The 18,447-nt window shown below is 31.0% G+C and overlaps 1 protein-coding gene across 1 annotated transcript; it reads left to right on the top strand.

Moving 5' to 3' along the window:
* Positions 1-1,869: 1,869 nt before the first annotated feature.
* LOC133174761 (uncharacterized) lies at positions 1,870-16,913 on the top strand. Its single transcript, XM_061309857.1, has 3 exons — positions 1,870-1,961; positions 12,074-12,163; positions 15,551-16,913. Exons 1-3 carry the CDS (start codon positions 1,940-1,942, stop codon positions 16,462-16,464), a joined length of 1,026 nt encoding a protein of 341 aa, XP_061165841.1. The 5' UTR covers positions 1,870-1,939; the 3' UTR covers positions 16,465-16,913.
* The last annotated feature ends 1,534 nt before the right edge of the window (positions 16,914-18,447 follow it).

Raw genomic sequence — 18,447 nt, 5'->3', positions numbered from 1 at the left:
TGATTTAAACCACATCTCGATTATATTGTTGTACAGTATTCCTGAAGTTTTCCCATTCACTCCTGTTAATATTTTGGTGAAGAGTAAAGAAAGAGGCTTGGTAGAACATTTACTAGAACCTGTTATGTATCTTTGCTTGTAAGGTATTTATTTAGATTAGGAATCCAGGATATATGGTAAGAGAGATAGAGAGAGGTATATGTGTAGTGTGCACAGATTATGAAAAATAAAAAAGATTAGTGTTGTCAACGAGTACCCGGTCAAACGGTTAACCGTCGAACAATGTGAGTATCGGTTAGTAAAACTGCTACTCGGTTACTCGGATAAAAATACATTTTAAATAGTAAATACATGCAAAATAAATGTTATTTTGTTTATAAACGTATACTAACACAATTCCCTAATTTTATTTACCGTTAGACTTGATCGATTTGTTTTGACTAGTTTTCACAGTTTATATAATTGATAGCTTAGATTGCCATGGCGTATACAAGTTTTGAAGACCTGAGTTATAATTACCTCATTTACACCCGTGCTAGTCAGAGGAACATAATTTACAAGTTGTCATCGCAGACATATAAAGCTTGGAAGTATTTTAAACATACAGCTTATTCAAAATCTGTAAAATGTAAATTATATGAACTGGAGGTATCGCATACGGGTGGGACTACAAATTTATTAAATCACCTGAGATTAAAACGTAATTCGGAAACCAGCGATTTACTGGACACTCCCCAAATCAACGAAAAATGATGGGGTATATTAATTAATAATTTAATGTTAATTATACCGGGGGGACTGAAAAGGTAAGGAGAGCCATTGTAAAAATGGTGGTTGACGACTATCTGTCTTAATTCTTCGTGTGCTGATTAAATTATTTTCATATACAAAAACAAACTGCCCGTTTCAAGTGACATCTGAAATCAAAATTCTTTGAGAAGTGTGTGTGTTTGAGTTTGTAATTGTAAATAAAGTTCATAAACAATACATTTGTATTTTATTTCTACCGATAAGTATAGGATCGAGATAAATAATAGGTATTGAAACTGTAATGAAAAATCATCCGAGTAACCGGGTACTCGATCGGAAGAGTAAGCGAGTAACCGCTTACTAAAAATCGTCCGATTTGACAACACTAAAAAAAAATAATTTTCAAATTATAATTATAATACGTGTATTGCCATGGCACCAAAGACGAATAAAAATAAGTTAATAAAATACTTGATGTTTGTTTACATTTCATTACAAGGGTACTTTAATTATATTTAATTTTGTACACCACTCGGAGTTATCTGACGTTGAACACTGCTAATAAGTCAATCCAATTGATTTCAATTACAGAATAATCAGTTTGATGATTGGTTCACTGATCAGAAAATTGACGTAGTGAACTTATTAAAGTTAGTTGACCATGTATAGTCATCATGAAATGACTTAGTGAATTTGTGAAGTTATTTGGCTATGTACAATGATGATTAAACTGACTTCTAGTGAATTTGTAAACGTTAGTTGACCATGAACATTGATCAGAATGAACTGATTTTGTATCACAAGAATTCACCGAAAATTGCTGATTACAGTCCTGACTATGATTAACATTGTATTCTATTCATACGTGATAGTAAATGGTAAGTAAATCAGGGCTGCACCTTCAAGAAAATATTTTTTTAAAGTTATTCATGACTATAACAATATAATGGTACACCACAGGAAACAGTGACGCAGAATCTCTGGACAGAAATTCGAATTTAAATGCTGCTGGCATCAGTATTGAAACTATCGATTGGAGAGGTTCCACTTCACGCCTGATGACCATGTCGCTTGAATACATCAATAGCAGCTTGTCATTGGAAGTTCTAGTAGCGAGCTGTAAGCAATGAAGTGTGGTAGACATTCTGTAAGGATGTTGAAATTTCAGCAACTAGCATTGGTTTAATACATGCACATATTGGGAATTCAAGGTAAGGAAAAGAAACTTTCAGTTTGGGTATCTTGTGTTGAATTTGTATACAACTGAAATAAAGTTTATTTTTAATGGAACAGATTTACAAGATGGACTTCATATTGCTTAATTTTATATGAGTATAAAATATTAAATAATAAAAGATAAGAAATTGAGCAACTGATACACGAGAATTGTGGACAAAGTTAAATAAACTAGATACAATTTGTTTTTAAAATTTGTCTTCGTCCTCTTGAGAAATTCTAATCATATCTGCTTTAAAATTAGTGTTTCTTTTCGAGATGGTAAATTTTCAAACGCGTAGGAATGATCAAAGCAGTGAATTTCCATATAAACTTCAATGCAAATAGCTAAAACTTATGAATAAACTTTTCAAACCCGTCCATGAAATGTGATGTTTTTTGCTTTGATCCCGTTATTCATGCCATTCTTTTCTGTACTTCTTTAAAAGAGTTAAGAATGGTTTGTAATTTGAGAATGAAAACATTACTTAGTTTGACATATATTGAGGCTTTGTGTTATATAAATGAAGATTTCTTCGAAACAAAAATCCATTTCTGATCAAAATCATTTCTATTTAGGATATGTCAAATATGGATTAATTATCTTTTCTCTTTGAAATTACTTATACCGGTCATGGTAGGCTAGTGGTGATCACTCAATTCGTGATTGCGGGGGCCGAGTTTGATTCTTGTTCGCCGCGCCACGTCAAACCTGAGACATAAACATAGGTAGTGACTGTTCCTTCGCCAGGCACTAGAAGAGAAAGTCTTGAGTCTTTTGGATGAGACCTTAAACACCGAGGTCCCGTGTCACAGTTGGCGTTTGCACGATAAAGAACCCCAACTGCTCAATGGCCCTGAGTGCAGAATATAAGTCTAAATTTGAAACCCTTCACGTCTCTATATGAATGAAAAAATTTCGAATGGAACGTTAAACAACATAAAATCATGAAATTACATGTACTTACATCAAGGATATCTACATTAATTCAAATTAAAAGTCTCTTTATGGGAAAAAAAGTTTGAAAAACATTAGCAAGCAAATCTGAAGACTTGATTTATTTGCAATTTTACATTTAATATGTGTAACATTGGCAGAATTGCTTATTTTTAAGCATCAAAATGAAAATCCGTTTTAAGAAATATTTCTTTATCTGGAAAGAATGCTGTAATGTTAGAATTACAAAATAACTAAACAAATTTATACAAAAACTTTTGATTATAAGTCAATAAGAAAGTAGAAAAAGTTTTCTGTGGTCGACGTTTATATTTTTTAATTATATTATCCATTTATGGAGTTTCATCTTCTTTTTCCTGAGATTAATTTCATAGCTTTCCTAAATAAATAGATATAATGTCCCTTAAAAGTGGAAGATATAATTCAATCTTGTTTTCATCGCATTTTTTTCTCTTATAAAACTTTACTATTTTCTCCTAGAGATTATCCATATTAATATTTTTATAATAGTTCATCTAGAGAGTGAAATAATGAAATAGATTAGCAGTAGTGGAATTGCAGTATAAAATTTTATCTGATGGATATAAACATATCTTTAGGGAATATAAAATTCTATGTCAGTTTAACATAAACTTAAATATCAGTTTACAGAAAACAGTTGTTTTACGACCTACTTGCGTACGGGAAAAAATTGATGTGTAATTATTCTATGCAGATGAAAATAATGCAATATTTTTACAAATAAAGCTTCGTGTGAAACAGGGAACATTTTTGGCTTCGCCATAGCAATTAATTTTTTTAGAGTTCAGAAAATAAACTTAAAAAATAAAAAAAGGTATGGCGACACTAAGAAAAACTGATTAGCGAAATGGTGTAAATACAATTTCCATCGTCAACTTTCCTTATTTATGTAGTAATATCCCGCAATCACCTGCATTTGGTGTTTACGTCTCCCACCTTATTCGATACTCAAGAGCATGCTCTGAGTGCGATCAATTTTTAAACCAAGGCAGGCTACTGACAGGAAAGTTCATGTTACAAAGATTTCAGCAACCTCAAAATCAGCATTTAGTAAATTCTATTGTCTTCATAATGAACTTGTTAGCCAATATAACATATCATTGGGTCGTATTTTGGCTAATCTATTTCATACCAATTGTCAGACCTTTGTTCTTATACTAAATTTGACTAAGGAATTTTCCGTCTACCCGATAAATTAATACCGATGGCTCACGGGTGTGACTGGTCGATAGGGATTGCTTATTCATTCTTGGCACCTTATCCCACCTCTGGAATTTCCAGTGGTCCGCGTATTATTACCTGTTTACAGATCTTTATTATTGGAAAGTTTTTTTTTGTAGATCGATCACTATTCGTTATCTTCATTCAATCTCACCAAAATATCATATTAAAATAAAAAATTTATTTATTCTAAAACTCCTAAATTTTAATATTTAAAGCTAAAAAACTTTTTTGCTTTCATGCAAGGTGCTATGTTACTTTACTTAAAGATTCCCCTGACATTTACTATGGTAATTTTACTTTTTTGATTTTTAGAGAGAGAGAGAGAGAGAGAGAGAGAGAGAGAGAGAGAGAGAGAGAGAGAGGCAACCCATATAATGTGAATATTACGAAAATTAACATAGGAATACATTATACAAAGGTCAAATATTCTGCTCAAGACAATACTTAAATTAAACTATTGAAAACTTATTGTATTAATAAAATGCAGCCTGTTGCTTGAACAACATACAATGTCATAACTAATACCGACCTGACATTTGCCTGTTTGTATTTCAATTAGCAATTGCTCTGGACCATGCTTCCGTCCTATAAAACAAGACCTGCATTATCTATAAAAAAAAAGAACATGCTCTCTTGGCGTTCTAGCAGCTATCATCGTGAACAGAGTTTGAAAGTGTAGTAACTAAGGCGCATTTTATGTGATCGATATATGTTCATTTCACAAATTACGAGTAGATAATTTGGAATAAACCAGTAGTACACAATTTCGTGGATTTTTCTGTGTCAATTTATTGTTATATGAAGTGAAGTATGCTTTATCTTTAAAAGAAAAAAGCCAGACTCACCCTTTAGAAAACTGTTTCAATCCCTCCTGCAATTCTGCATATGATTTAAGTATGAATAAGAGGCATTTATATTTAAAAGTTCATTGTTTAGCATCTTTTCTCTATGATATAGAAAAAGATATCCAGTGTAGTACTATTTTGTTCATTACACTGGTCTTTGATTAACGAGTATAAAATTAGAGAATAGTATTAAAGAATCTACATATTCACTAACATCTTATCTATAGAAAGTAAAACTGTGCTAGGGACATCAGGCAGCAATAAAGTTCTCTTGCTATTATAAAATTAAAGATTACTATTTCTTTGATGGCTAAAATACATGATATATTTCAAGATATAAAAGTAAAAGCCATGAACATTATTTACTTGGACAGTAAAGAAATTTTCTAGCAAATGAATAACCAGATTTATCACTCTATAATTGTCTCTTAGATGACGATCCATCTTTCATGTAGACATTGTTGATATATATAATGAAAAAGTTAACGAGCAGTGATCAATCTAAAAAATTCTGTAAACGATAAGAATAACAATAAGAAACGCAGACCCTTGGAAACACAAGTGGGATCAGATGCCCAGAAGTAAGCATCCCTCTGTACTCATCATGTAAACAGAGTACACGGGGAATTATAAAAAAAAAATTCATGCGAGTATCATGTGAATTGGTTTGTGCAATATTCACTTTTTTTTTTTTTTCAAGTGAATTTTTCTTTACACGATATTTATGTAATAAAGCAGAGATATGCTGTGTAAAACTCATATGAAAGTTATATCAAAGTCCCATGAAGTTTTCACATAAATTTCAAGTGTCTTGTTTTTTTTTTGTCTCTTTCTCGTGCAAAGATTTCACATAAATTTCATATGAATTTGCTATAAAAATTTATGCAAGCCACTTTTGCCTGTGTAATCTGTAATCAAAATAAGTGCAAAACATTAAGTTTTAACAATCGGTGTAAATATGTCAGTCCAAATACGACTCAGGTAGAGTAAGGGTAATAAGTCTAAAGCTGGTGTTTAATTTTTTCGAAATGAATACAGCAAAATATATGTGAAGTAAAACTCCATAAATCTATTGCATCAGTCCAAATTATGTTTACTCACGGAAAATGTATCAAGAGTAGAGAATATTTCAATTTTATATAAAATTTATATGCACAATATTCAATTACTTTACAATTGAATCTTTTTACGGATTTATCAGCAGAAATCGTTCAGGTGTCATTAAGATGCATTGCATACTTAAAAGCTCTGATAGAGATTAAGATATATTTAAGAATACTGGTTATTGGCTATAGAAACCTAATGGCCGATGTATGTAAAGCTACACTTTCTGGTCAATCATTACTTCTTACTGAATACTGGTTATTGGCTATAGAAACCTAATGGCCGATGTATGTAAAGCTACACTTTCTGGTCAATCATTACTTCTTACTGAATACTGGTTATTGGCTATAGAAACCTAATGGCCGATGTATGTAAAGCTACACTTTCTGGTCATTACTTCTTACTCCTGGTTTTGTTCAGAACAAATACATTTTCTATCATGATTGTTCTTTTTGCTCCCGATCATTAGGAATACAGGAAAAAGCTTACATTGACTTGTGTACATTATAAAGCACATAATGAATAGCAAGCCCAGAACTATCAGCCAGAGATCAATTTTATAACTGACTCAAAAACATTTTATAAAAGATGGCCAATCAGTGCAATTAAGGTCTGCATAACAGAATTAGGTTATCAATATTGGTTGACATTACAGATAAAAATAACGATCTCAAGAAAAACATTCATGAGGACTGATATTTCATAGAATATCGAATATTTCAGCTTCAATTTTCTCGCGACCAGTTCTCGAACACGTTTTCTTTCTGTTTTGAGTATATGATAAAAAATAAAAATTCAGAAACATCCAAATCAATATACATTTATATAAAAAGCTTTTTGCTGCAAGTTTCCACGCAAATATTTTATACATTCAAAACTGCATAATATTCAAATGCCTTATTTTGATGCCTGAATTTACAGAACTGGTCTACGTATTCTCGTAAGACTTTTTATATAATGATTTTTGATAGCCAGTTCATTTGCAATTTATCAGTACTTGCTTTATCTTAAAGCAAAAGCCACTAAATGAAATTAAGTCGGAAATTTTCCCATGCATTGAAGAAAATACAAAAAGAAAGTTCGAAAAATTGAAATTATCATTAAGCAAAATCTTAACATTTCCATATTCGATTATATATATATATATTTATTTGCTTTAAACGCCATCATGACACAAAAGAAATCTGTCAACTATTTGCTCAAATTTTTGCACAGTTGAGTTTGAGTCACAGGAAATATCATTCCTAAAAATACACTAGCGATTGTTTAGTGAACGGTACCAGAAATTGTTTGTCCTTGAATTCATCAGCAAAAAAAAAAAAAAAAAAAAAAAAAAAAAAAAAAAAAGATATTTTATCTTTGTTTTGTCAGGACAAGCGCCTGTCCTTCAAACAGCAAAGGGTTTTTTTTTTGGTTGTTTTCGTTGCTTTAGTTTCAAACAGCATCTTTTGGGTTTCTTATCTTAATTCTTTTCATTGTGAAAGCTAAAATTATCAGTCTTTTAAAGGTGCGACTAATCAATACACTCTTAATCTGCATGAATATCCTTCATTATTTGTTGTGCAGCAACTAATTATGACAGCTAATTCTAAACAGACATATTCATTGCACGGTAATGGGGGTTATGAAATCAGCTCAATCCAACTGAGCAACTTCATTTCATTATTCGAGACAATGTTCAATTTGCATATATATTCCTTATTTTGTAGTCAAAACTATCACTGTAAAGGGACATTTTCATTTATTATCATTCTGCAATGGTATATGGTTTCTAGGATGTCAATATTATTCTTGTAAGATATTACCGTTTCATCAATTTTTTATTTAGTGGATTTCCACTTTCAGTCTCTTTTTATACCCTACTACTTTCGTTGTAAATTTATTTGCAAATTTTTAAAATCTCGCTCTGGAATATTTTCTCTTCATTCCTTTTTAGATTTATGAAAAGTCCCTAACTTCTTTTTAAAAAATTATTATGTAAAAAAGAACTATTTTCTTGAACGATATAATATTACACACATTTTGAGCAAAAGATGCGATGCACTCAGATAAGAATGAAATCGAACCAGTAATAATTATTGATATATAAATATACGTGAGAATGCAAATTTCGAGAGCAAATGTTCTTACATAATAACGAGAATAAAGTTCCTGCAAATGAAAAAATATATTAACAGTAAGTTGTTACAAATTGTGACATGTCAAAATAATTTTAATCGATAAACTTCAGAGAGCTTATTCAATGATATAAATAAATCATCCAACAAGGCATTCAAATTGAAAATCAATTAATATAAATTCGATCCATTCAATGCATCAGTTTACTAAAGATATTGAGTAATATACTGCATTCATCATCTTTGCTATTCATTATGTCATAACAAGCCTTAAATCGAAGCTATGATACCATTTATCCTATAATTATTTGTTTCCTCGTCACCCAGACAATTAAAAATGTTCAGATCGATAGCCTGATTCTTCACATTACCTCTGGTTGTCATCTATTGATTGTACATTGCTTTGTTTTTAAGGGCTGTGTTTATTGTCGGTAGTTTGAATTTCATTGCAAAACTCGTCGGACTACAGAGATTGTCATTTACATAGATCGCTGTAGGCTGACATGTGTATAGAACAATCAGTCTGTAAAATAAACAAATATATCCGTCTAATACGTCCTAGTAAAAACAACTAATTACTTGTATAAATGAGTAGCTTTATTTCATATCTACTTTAATTTTCAGTCAATTTACAGAAAAGCTTTACATTGGGTTGGCTTCAAACTAGCAGAAATGTGATTTTCAACAGACCTGTTTATAACTTAGCTAGGTAGAAATATGTTATCTTTTCAAAAGGTTTATATTTTAAATGAAATTAAGTATTTTTCTGATACATTTTAACATTTTTTCAAGGATGAACTCTGTTATGTTTATGATAGAACCATCCTTCTATATGCTTAAATATCTAGCATCAGCAAAAATATCAGAGTAAAAATGTTGTTTTATTCTTATATCAAGTTCATCCTACCCGAGACATTCAACAAATGTAAAAATTTAAGGGCACATGAATAACGGACTACTTATTGTACCCCGTTATTAGCAGGTCTTTTTGTATTCCTATGAAGCAAAATTTATTCAAAAATTTCTACTTGAAAAGAAGTCTCTTTCTTGGCCATCAATTCGACAATTAGATACACGGTGACTTTTTACCAGTTAACAATAATTAACAATAATTAACAGTAATTAACAATATTCATTTTCAGTCCTACATTGATTCCATATCCTATTGAAATAAGACACCACAGAGTCTCACACATCTGTTTCTTATTTAGATGTTCTACTAGAAAAAGAAATTGATGTCAAACTACCTGTAACAACTAAACTTTACGATAAACGTGATGACTTCAACTTTTCCATCGTCACTTCCCTCATTTATGTAGAATTTTCATCTGCATATGGAGTTTATTGTCTCCCAGTTGATTCGATACGCAAGAGCATGTTCTACACAGGAACAATTTCTGAAATGAGACAGGCTACTGGCAAATAAGTTGAGACAAGGATATCAAAAGTCCTGTTTTATGTCAACAATTTGCAAATGCTATGGTCGATAAAATGACCTTGTTAGCAAATACGATCTTACGTTAGGTAGAACATTGACTCGCGTCTTTCATACAAATTGTTAGGCCATCATTTTCACATTAAATTGTCAACAGATTTTATCGGTACCCGATCATGACAAGGGGGCACACGGCAAATTTGATCGATCGACAGGGGATGCTCACACCTCCGTGGAACCTAATTCCGCCTCTGCTTTCAGAGGTCCTGTTTGCTTCGCTCACATTGTTTATTGTTATTAGACTTTTTGAATGAATACTCTTTGTTGTCTTAACAATTCGTTATTCAGTCTTATGTAAATATTCAGACCATGTAATATTTTGAAAGGTTTTCCTTTTTGATTTCATTTACTCTCAGTTACAAACATTCATCCAGTCACATGCTGTTTAAACATACGGGGTTGTTTTTTTTGTTTTTGTTTTTGTTTTTTTGTTTGTTTTTTTTTTATGTTCCTTAGTTTGTATAACCTTGCCAAGGAGACTGAGCTCGTTTTTTGCTCAAAGCAGGCGAAATGAGAACACATGTATTAGAATGAATAATGTCATTTATTTTGTAAATGACGAAAAGATATATACAACACAGGGGGTCATACATAAACATGTAACTATAGTAATAACACATGTGGTGGTGAACACAATCATGACCCCCTATAATACTACATATGATAATAAATATCTACACAAAACAACAGATAGGGGGCCAAAGGACTAGAGATATTATGCAACACATGTACAAAAAATACATGACAGACCCCCTACTGTAAACACATATGTAAAAAATAGTAGCATCAATAAACTGCCTGCCCACAAAAAAGGTGGGTAGCCTCATTTTTTCTTTTTTCTTTTTTTTTCTTTTTTGTATGAAGTAAAAAAATTCATCTTCTCCACCTTTTCCTTTTAGAAAAGGGATAAATGTTACATGAAAAACTAATTAATATATGAGTGTTGAGAGGTAATTTTATCCTGTTCGTTAGAAAATTGACTGGTCTGCACATCCTGTGCTATTTTTGTGAAGAATTCTTGAAAGGGGACAAACATTGATATATGTATTACGATTCCCTGTCGTATCTTTTAAAAGGAATGATTAATATTTCTGAAATAGTTTCTTTTTCCTGCAGAGTAAGAAGTTGAAAACCTTGTATCGTGTTAGAAAAAAGAAGTACTTACGATTAACAAAAAATGGGCCCTAATTTTAAAATGAGAAGTTATATGGTTTAATAATAAAAGCTTAAATCTGTAGAGAATAGGAAGCAAAATTTTGTAAACAGAAATATTCTTGAATATTCGTCTGCTTGTGATTCTTCAACTTAAATATGACTTGTTTATGAAATTAATCAAAAGTTGTGCATAAGGAAACTTTTGATTATCATTTCCAACGTCACCAATTTTTACATTGTATTGTTTCCCTCCATGTTGTATGTGCAGCGGTGACCTGATATAATAGCTTTATCAAAATATATTCAGTTTAAATAGGTTTATATTTGTTGAGTTCTATATTCCGTTGATTCCTTCACAGTGCGCCTTAAGAGTGCTATGTTGAAGGAAATTAGCATTTTTAATTTGTTTTTTTTTTTCTGCAGGACACATAGAGAACGTTGGATCATTATGCAATGCTGATTAAAGTAACATTTGTAAAAAAAATTGTTTGAACAAAACATATCTCTCCCAGTTTGATACTTCAGTAGCTACTAAAAAAGTAGGGTAGCCTATCGTACCTTGTTATTTAACTGACCGAATTGTAATCATCAAAAATAGAAGAAAGTATAATTAATTCAATTGGAGTCTTATACAATGTTGCTCGACCAATGTTGCAATGACTTTTTTCGTACAATTGATATGGATCTATTGAATTTTTCTACTTGTATCCCCAATAAAAATGCGAAACCAGGAAATGGTTGCCACTTGGCTACAAAAGACTGTGCTTTCTTGCTCTCTGAGATGGTTGATAACAAAACTTTTATTCGTCTGTTCGGGGAAAACAATAGACTTGTTTATTGATTTTGTCCATAGAATGTCCGACATAACTTTCTTTAGCTCTGTGCATGCATTTTTTCCTCTGTATTTTTTAAAGAGAGGTTATTGGTCACGTGGTATACAATGTAATTCTATATCCGTCATATACCACAGCATGTAATTAGTAAATTATGTATACCGAGCTATGCGAATGATAACAGAATAAAATGTATTTTAAACATCGATTTATATAATAAATTATTTAATCAAAAACTTTGTCTTTCTGTCTAATGCGGCAATAATGTTGCCTTAACAAACACAGTATAAAATTTATTGTGCAGTAAATGCAACAAAAACCAGACCTACTGTACAATGTAAACTTTTTTATTTCAGTGGAAATGTTTCATTTGCTGAAGAGAGGCATTAGGACATGCATCCTTCTACAGCTACAGTGGATGTGGTTCTACCTATGCATGATCAATGGTAAGTCACTTTTTTTATTAATAATAAGTCATTTCTTTTTTAGTGGTTATAAACTTTCTACCGTTGGTAAGACTCTCTGTATCAGTTGTAAATATGTCACTTTGTATCAGTGGTAAATAAGTTACTTTGTATCAGTAGTAAATAAGTCACTTTGTATCATTGGTACATGTAAATAAGTCACTTTGTATCAATGGTAAATAAGTCACTTTATATCAGTGATAAATAAGTCACTTTGTATCAGTTGTAAATAAGTCATTTTATATCATTGATAAATAAGTCATTTTGTATCAGCTGTAAACATGTAACTTTTATCTGTGATACTATTAAATAATTCCCTTTGTATCAGTGTTAAGTCACCAATTTAATCAAGACTAAGTCACTTTTGTTTGAGTTGTAAGAGTTTGTTTAAGTTTGAGTTGTAAGTTGATTTTTATTAATGGTATGTCACGTTGTTTCAAATGAAGATATTCACTTTGTATAAAGTGATTGGAAGGAAATACAGTGTGGGGTCACAATTAGCGATCAAAGTTTTACATAGGAATTTATAGGATGTTTTTTTAATCGTCCAAAGATCAGCAAAGCCATGATTATTCTAGTCATATTTATAGGGAAGCATCCTTAAATACTATAAATTCAAATTTCTTCAGATCATGACGCCAAGGGGTAGAGTAGGGCCACAATGGGCGATCAAGATTTTTTTCAAATGTATAGGAAAAATCATTCAAATTTTCTTTTTTTTTAGAACAGCAAAGCCATGATCAGTCATATTTATATGGATGCATCTTCAGGTTGTAAGATTCAAGGTTGTTCAAATCATGCCCCCCTGGGGTTGGGGGGGGGGGGGCATGATATGTGAACAAAGTTTGAGATATGAATATATGGGGGAAAAACTGCAGGGTCATAGTGATTCAGGTGAGCGTTGTGTCCCATGGGTTTCATGTTTAGTTTACTTTGCATTAAATGTAGTCAGAAAAGTCGTAAATGTCTTAATTAACAGATGAAGAATAATTGAATGCTGCTATAGTCTAGATGCATGTTCCAGATTTTGTTCTCTTCAGAGAGTAAATATGTGAGCTACAAACTGAACTAAATAATCTTATTTATTGTAAGTAAAAGTTAAGAAACAGATGATGAAATAAAGAAAAAAAAAACGACGAATTTTCTTAACGTAGTGTACACTGTTATATTGTATTGGAATGTAATAAAATACATAAGAGAAGTAGTTTAATGAAATGATTCAAAACGATATTCAATTACTTTTTAGCGACCCTGGCATTTTCACAGTGTATCTTAATGCAGCGTGCTTCTATGCGCAGCTTTACTGAAATTAAAACTGTAGCAAGTATAGCCGTTTAAAAACATTTCAAATGAATATACGGTGTATTTTATTTTTACAATTATGACAAAACTCTTCAATTAATTGGAAGTTACTTTAACGGAATGAAATTTTAGTAATCATATTATCATGTTCATGTTAATTAAAAATTAATGTAAGAACTAACTTGTTTCTTTTTGTAATTTAATTTGAACTAAGTTCTATTTTGTTTTGTTTTTGTTTGTTTGTTTTTTTTACGTTTTTAAAGACACCTGTGGTAAAAAGAGTAGCGAGTGTAAAATCAATTACAGATAGATTGACGGCTACATAGAATACAGACACATACGGTAGAAAGAGTAGCGATTGTAAAATTATTTATAGACTGACAGCTATAGATAGAATACAGACACCTACACTGTAAAAACAGTAGCAATTGTAAAATTATTTACTGAGTGACAGCTTATAGATAGAATACAGACACCTAAGAGCAATAATGAGGAGATTTTAATAGGAAACAAACATTTATAAAATATTCACTAGGGGCCCTTCAGAGACAATAAACTAAAATATTGAATTGAACATGCTGAATAGAAAATAATTCATCCTTTCATATTGCAAACAAATAGCAATGTGCTAATATTTACATTAAATCAAATAGAAAAATGTATATGTTTGCATAAATATAGACACACAATCAAGAACAATGATTAATTATCGGGATTTTGTCATTTTTTATACCCGTGAATTGCTGCTTATAAACTATACTAGACGGCGAATAAATTTTTTTTTTCGAAGTCTTGAACTCAATATTACCTATAAATTGTCTGCAAGTGAAAAGCATTTATAACACTTTTCTTCTACCTTTTGATCCCAGCAGTTTAAACAATATTGTTATGATTTTGTGCAGTATGTTTCTTCCAAAATATATATAAGTGTTTGTGAGGAAACTTGCAACAAATAGAAACAAACATGAAATTTCGACAAATATGCTTCCCAATATTTTATGATGCCAGTCATGTTTATTCTGAAAACAAGTAATTGCATATAATTCATAAATATGTTTAGGTCTTTTATATCAAGTCAGAAATTGCTCCAATTAAATGCTTCTTTTTAAAATGACGTACAATATCTTTATCTCTACAGGGAACTTATTTTGATATATGAATTACCATCAACCTAAATTAAATCAGCATCAGCATTCAACTAGCATATAACATCTGAAAAGCAGCATTACCAGGATCAGCAAACAAAGGATCGAACTAGCATAACTAGCATTGACCTACTAATAGCAGCATTGACCTATAAATATAAGAAAATCGACAATTTTATTTCTCAGTACAATAAATAGTAAACATGAAAAAAATGGTCTAAAAATTTAGAGTATTAATGTAAAAAATACAATGAAAAATTTTCTTGTTAAGCAATTTTAATGCTTTAAATTGTAATGCCGAAATACAATTATCGACTTCCAGTAGCATAATGCTACTATTAAAATTGACATAGATAGAAATAACAAAATTTAGCATCAGACGAAGGATCCGGATAGAATATCTAGCATTAATCAACACATGAAGGAAACATTCAAATTAGCATGCAAAGGATTTAAACAATTCAGCATCGATGCTGTAACAAAATTTGTTCCTGGACTGTCTATAAATACATGTATCGCTGTTTTCAGTTAATCAAGAATATAAAATCCCAAACAAAACAAACAAAAATATTAAGTAAAATTAGAAAAAACGACAAAAAAACGACAACAACAACAAAAGTCCCCTCCCCCCCCCCCCCAAAAAAAAAAAAAAAAATTACAAAGATAAATTGACAATAACTAAAGAATAAATTGATAAAAAAGTAAACTGTAGCGAAAAAATTATCTAATGCATATTTTAAAGTATGAATGATAGATACTTAATGAAGTCATTTCCGGGGGGGGTTGTTACTTTTTTTAATGAGGAGTATAGAAAAACATGTGTTTTACTTATTTTGGCTGAAATACGGTTTAAATAATATCGAAATGTAACTCTGACTTAGTTAGGAGAAAGCTTTCCAATCGCTAGAATTTATTTTTTCAGAGTTGTTTCCCAGCCAAGCGTTTCCGATAACTACAGAACAACCAGATTTATATTGGTGGCCAGACATCGAATTTACCGACACAAACATCTCAGGTAACATTCATGTACGTGTAAAACGATCCAACGACTCGGCACCTCCTCCCAAACAATATGCGAATGCAATAGAGGAATTTTACGCAGATCCCAATAACAGGGCCATGTACCTAGTTCTACCACTGATCGTTCTTATTTATGGGGGGTGCAGTTCTATCTATTGTATTCACAAATGTTGCCGCTACGTCAAACGAAAGAAATTAGAAAAGGAAATGCAATCAAGGGAACGGTTAACTTCTGAAACTGAAAGTTGTTCTGGAATAGAAGATACAGAAGAAAAATTGCATTTTGAACCAGAGAGAGAATCATCACCTGTATATAAAGAAAATATACATATAACAGAAAAGAAAAACTCTCCACCTCCTGCTTACGAACAAACAAGACAAAAGGTCGAAGCTATGCCACTTGAAGATGTTGAAGAATCTAACGACGCACATCTCAATAAGATAGAAAACATTCAACATAAAGAGACTAGTTTTATTGAGAGAAAGGATAACGGACAAGTGGTTGAAAAGATCAAGACTCCCGAAGTGAGCAAAAATACTCCTCGCCGAAATATCGACTCACGATCTTCTAGTATGATGTCATCTATCAGGCCAAAGCCATCGCCACCGCCAGCTTATGAAAAAAGGACCTCACCCGATGGAAAGTCATCAAAGGGCAAGGAGCTGTTTGAATTAACACCAAGAGACATTGAAGACATTTTGAATTACTACAGCGACAAGAAACACATGCCTGATGTGATCCCAGATGATACAGAAAATGTTGTTCCATTGAGAAAGAAAGTAACGAAATGGAAGCACAGAGTTTTTAATGGGTAAAAATAGCATCAGATGAATACTTAACCCCAGAGAGAAGCAGGAAGCATTGTAATCTGGAATTTGTCATTTTGACCGCATTATGAAAACTATGCATTATGAAAACTATGTCTTTTCACTGTACTGAAATTTAAGACACCACCCATTTGCTTTTTAGCGATCAGACAATGGATCAGATGTTCCATAACTATCACGTCAATCGAACAATTTAACCAACGGTATATGATTTTTAAAGATTTCTTTGTAGTGGTGTTCTACAGAAAATTTATATTCATCAACCTGCAAATATATCAATTAAAGACATACCAAGTATTGTTATAAACAGTTGATCACTATCCGTTATCATGTCAATCTGTTTCTGATTTGGTATCTTTTAGCACTTTTTTAATCATGTGAATAGTTTGCATTATGCAAAAGTGTTACATTTATATTTTGATAATGTATTTAGAATTTTATCCTCTGTATATTATTTATTAACAGAAAAAAAGTAAAAGGTCAGTATTTCATGCAGTATAAATGTATTTATCAACTAAATGTAATGTAAATTTCAAAATATACTATTGGCAAAACTACACAATCGCCAGGGCTTGGATAAGGTCGTCCCATAAGCTCTAGTCTGAAATCAACCAAAATTCCCAATCCGATGATGTGATCGGGTGTCTTAAGTAAGAAACCCAGTGCTTTGAGCCTTTCGGACATTATGGATCTGTATTTGTCATAGTTGTTTTTGAATGTAAAGTTTGCAAAACCGAATCCAGTCCTGTGCATGCATATGAACACTTACAGGCTTGATTTAACCAACATTCCGTCCAAATGTTTCATTTAAAACACACACAAAAATTATGATGAGTTATATTTGTAGACAGTTTTTTGAAAGCTGAGGTTTTTTTTTTACAGTGTTGCATTTTCTTTTTCTTGTTTTCTCTTATAAAGAATAAGGAATCGAAATAAACGAATGCTTGGAATGAAAGTAACATTTAACTTTAACATGTAATATTTTTTTGAATCTTAGATTTTATCCCTAGAATAAAACCGGATTCCTACTTTTATTTCAATTTTTTATGATGAATATCTCAGTCAAAATCATTTGTCTTAGATACTTGTTCAAGGTGAAAAACGTAACAAACACTTGAGAACGTCAAAATAAAGACACATGAATTTTGTAATACAACACTTTATATTTCAATGAACGTTTGTTGAATAAAAATTGCATCATGAATCGATTTTCTTGAAAACTTGTATTATATTACATCAGAGTCAACCCCCCCCCCCCAAAAAAAAAAACCCATAAACAATGATATTTTATTTTCTTGAAAGTATATGTCTGTGATAAAGCTTTTGTAGACATTTATTTTTTAACTATTGTAAATAAATTGAAACATTTTTATGTAATCTGCGAATTATCAGTGTTCAATTTACTTAGAAAAACAATGCACATATGCTTAAAAAATTATATATGTTATATTTTTCACATTTATTTTGAATGTAGAGTGACAGAGAAAAGGAAAGCTTTTTTTTTGTTCTTTATAACTGGATATTACGATACAGATAATTTTTTCATAGTTTTGCTGTAAAAAGGTATGGAAAAAGGTTCATATAACCATTCAGAAACGAAAAACTATATTAAGTAGGATCAAACTTTCCTGTATAAATTCACCATACCAAAATATTTCATTGACAGTGTTATGAGAGTAAATGTTACTTACATAAAAATAAGTTGCTTTTTTATTGAATTTTGTGCGTTATTATTACAAAGACTTAACTGTTACAGTTGTAAAATACATTTCTGGAGGAAATTAATGGGAATTGATAAAATAAGATATGCACTTTACTTTTACTCACTTAAAACTGTCCGATACACTTAAAGACTTGTCAGTTAGAGTAGAAAAATTCAAAACGATTGCTTCTTCCAATATTGAGAGATAATTTATCACCAAAATTATGATATATATATATATATATATATATATATATATATATATATAT

Source organism: Saccostrea echinata, unplaced genomic scaffold (assembly GCF_033153115.1).
Source record: "Saccostrea echinata isolate AGI-Se365-2 ecotype Australia unplaced genomic scaffold, CSIRO_AGI_Sech_v1 ptg000059l, whole genome shotgun sequence".
NCBI classification, from domain to species: Eukaryota; Metazoa; Mollusca; class Bivalvia; order Ostreida; family Ostreidae; genus Saccostrea; species Saccostrea echinata.
Note: the sequence above shows the minus strand (reverse complement) of the source record. Positions and strands in the feature narration are given on the sequence as shown.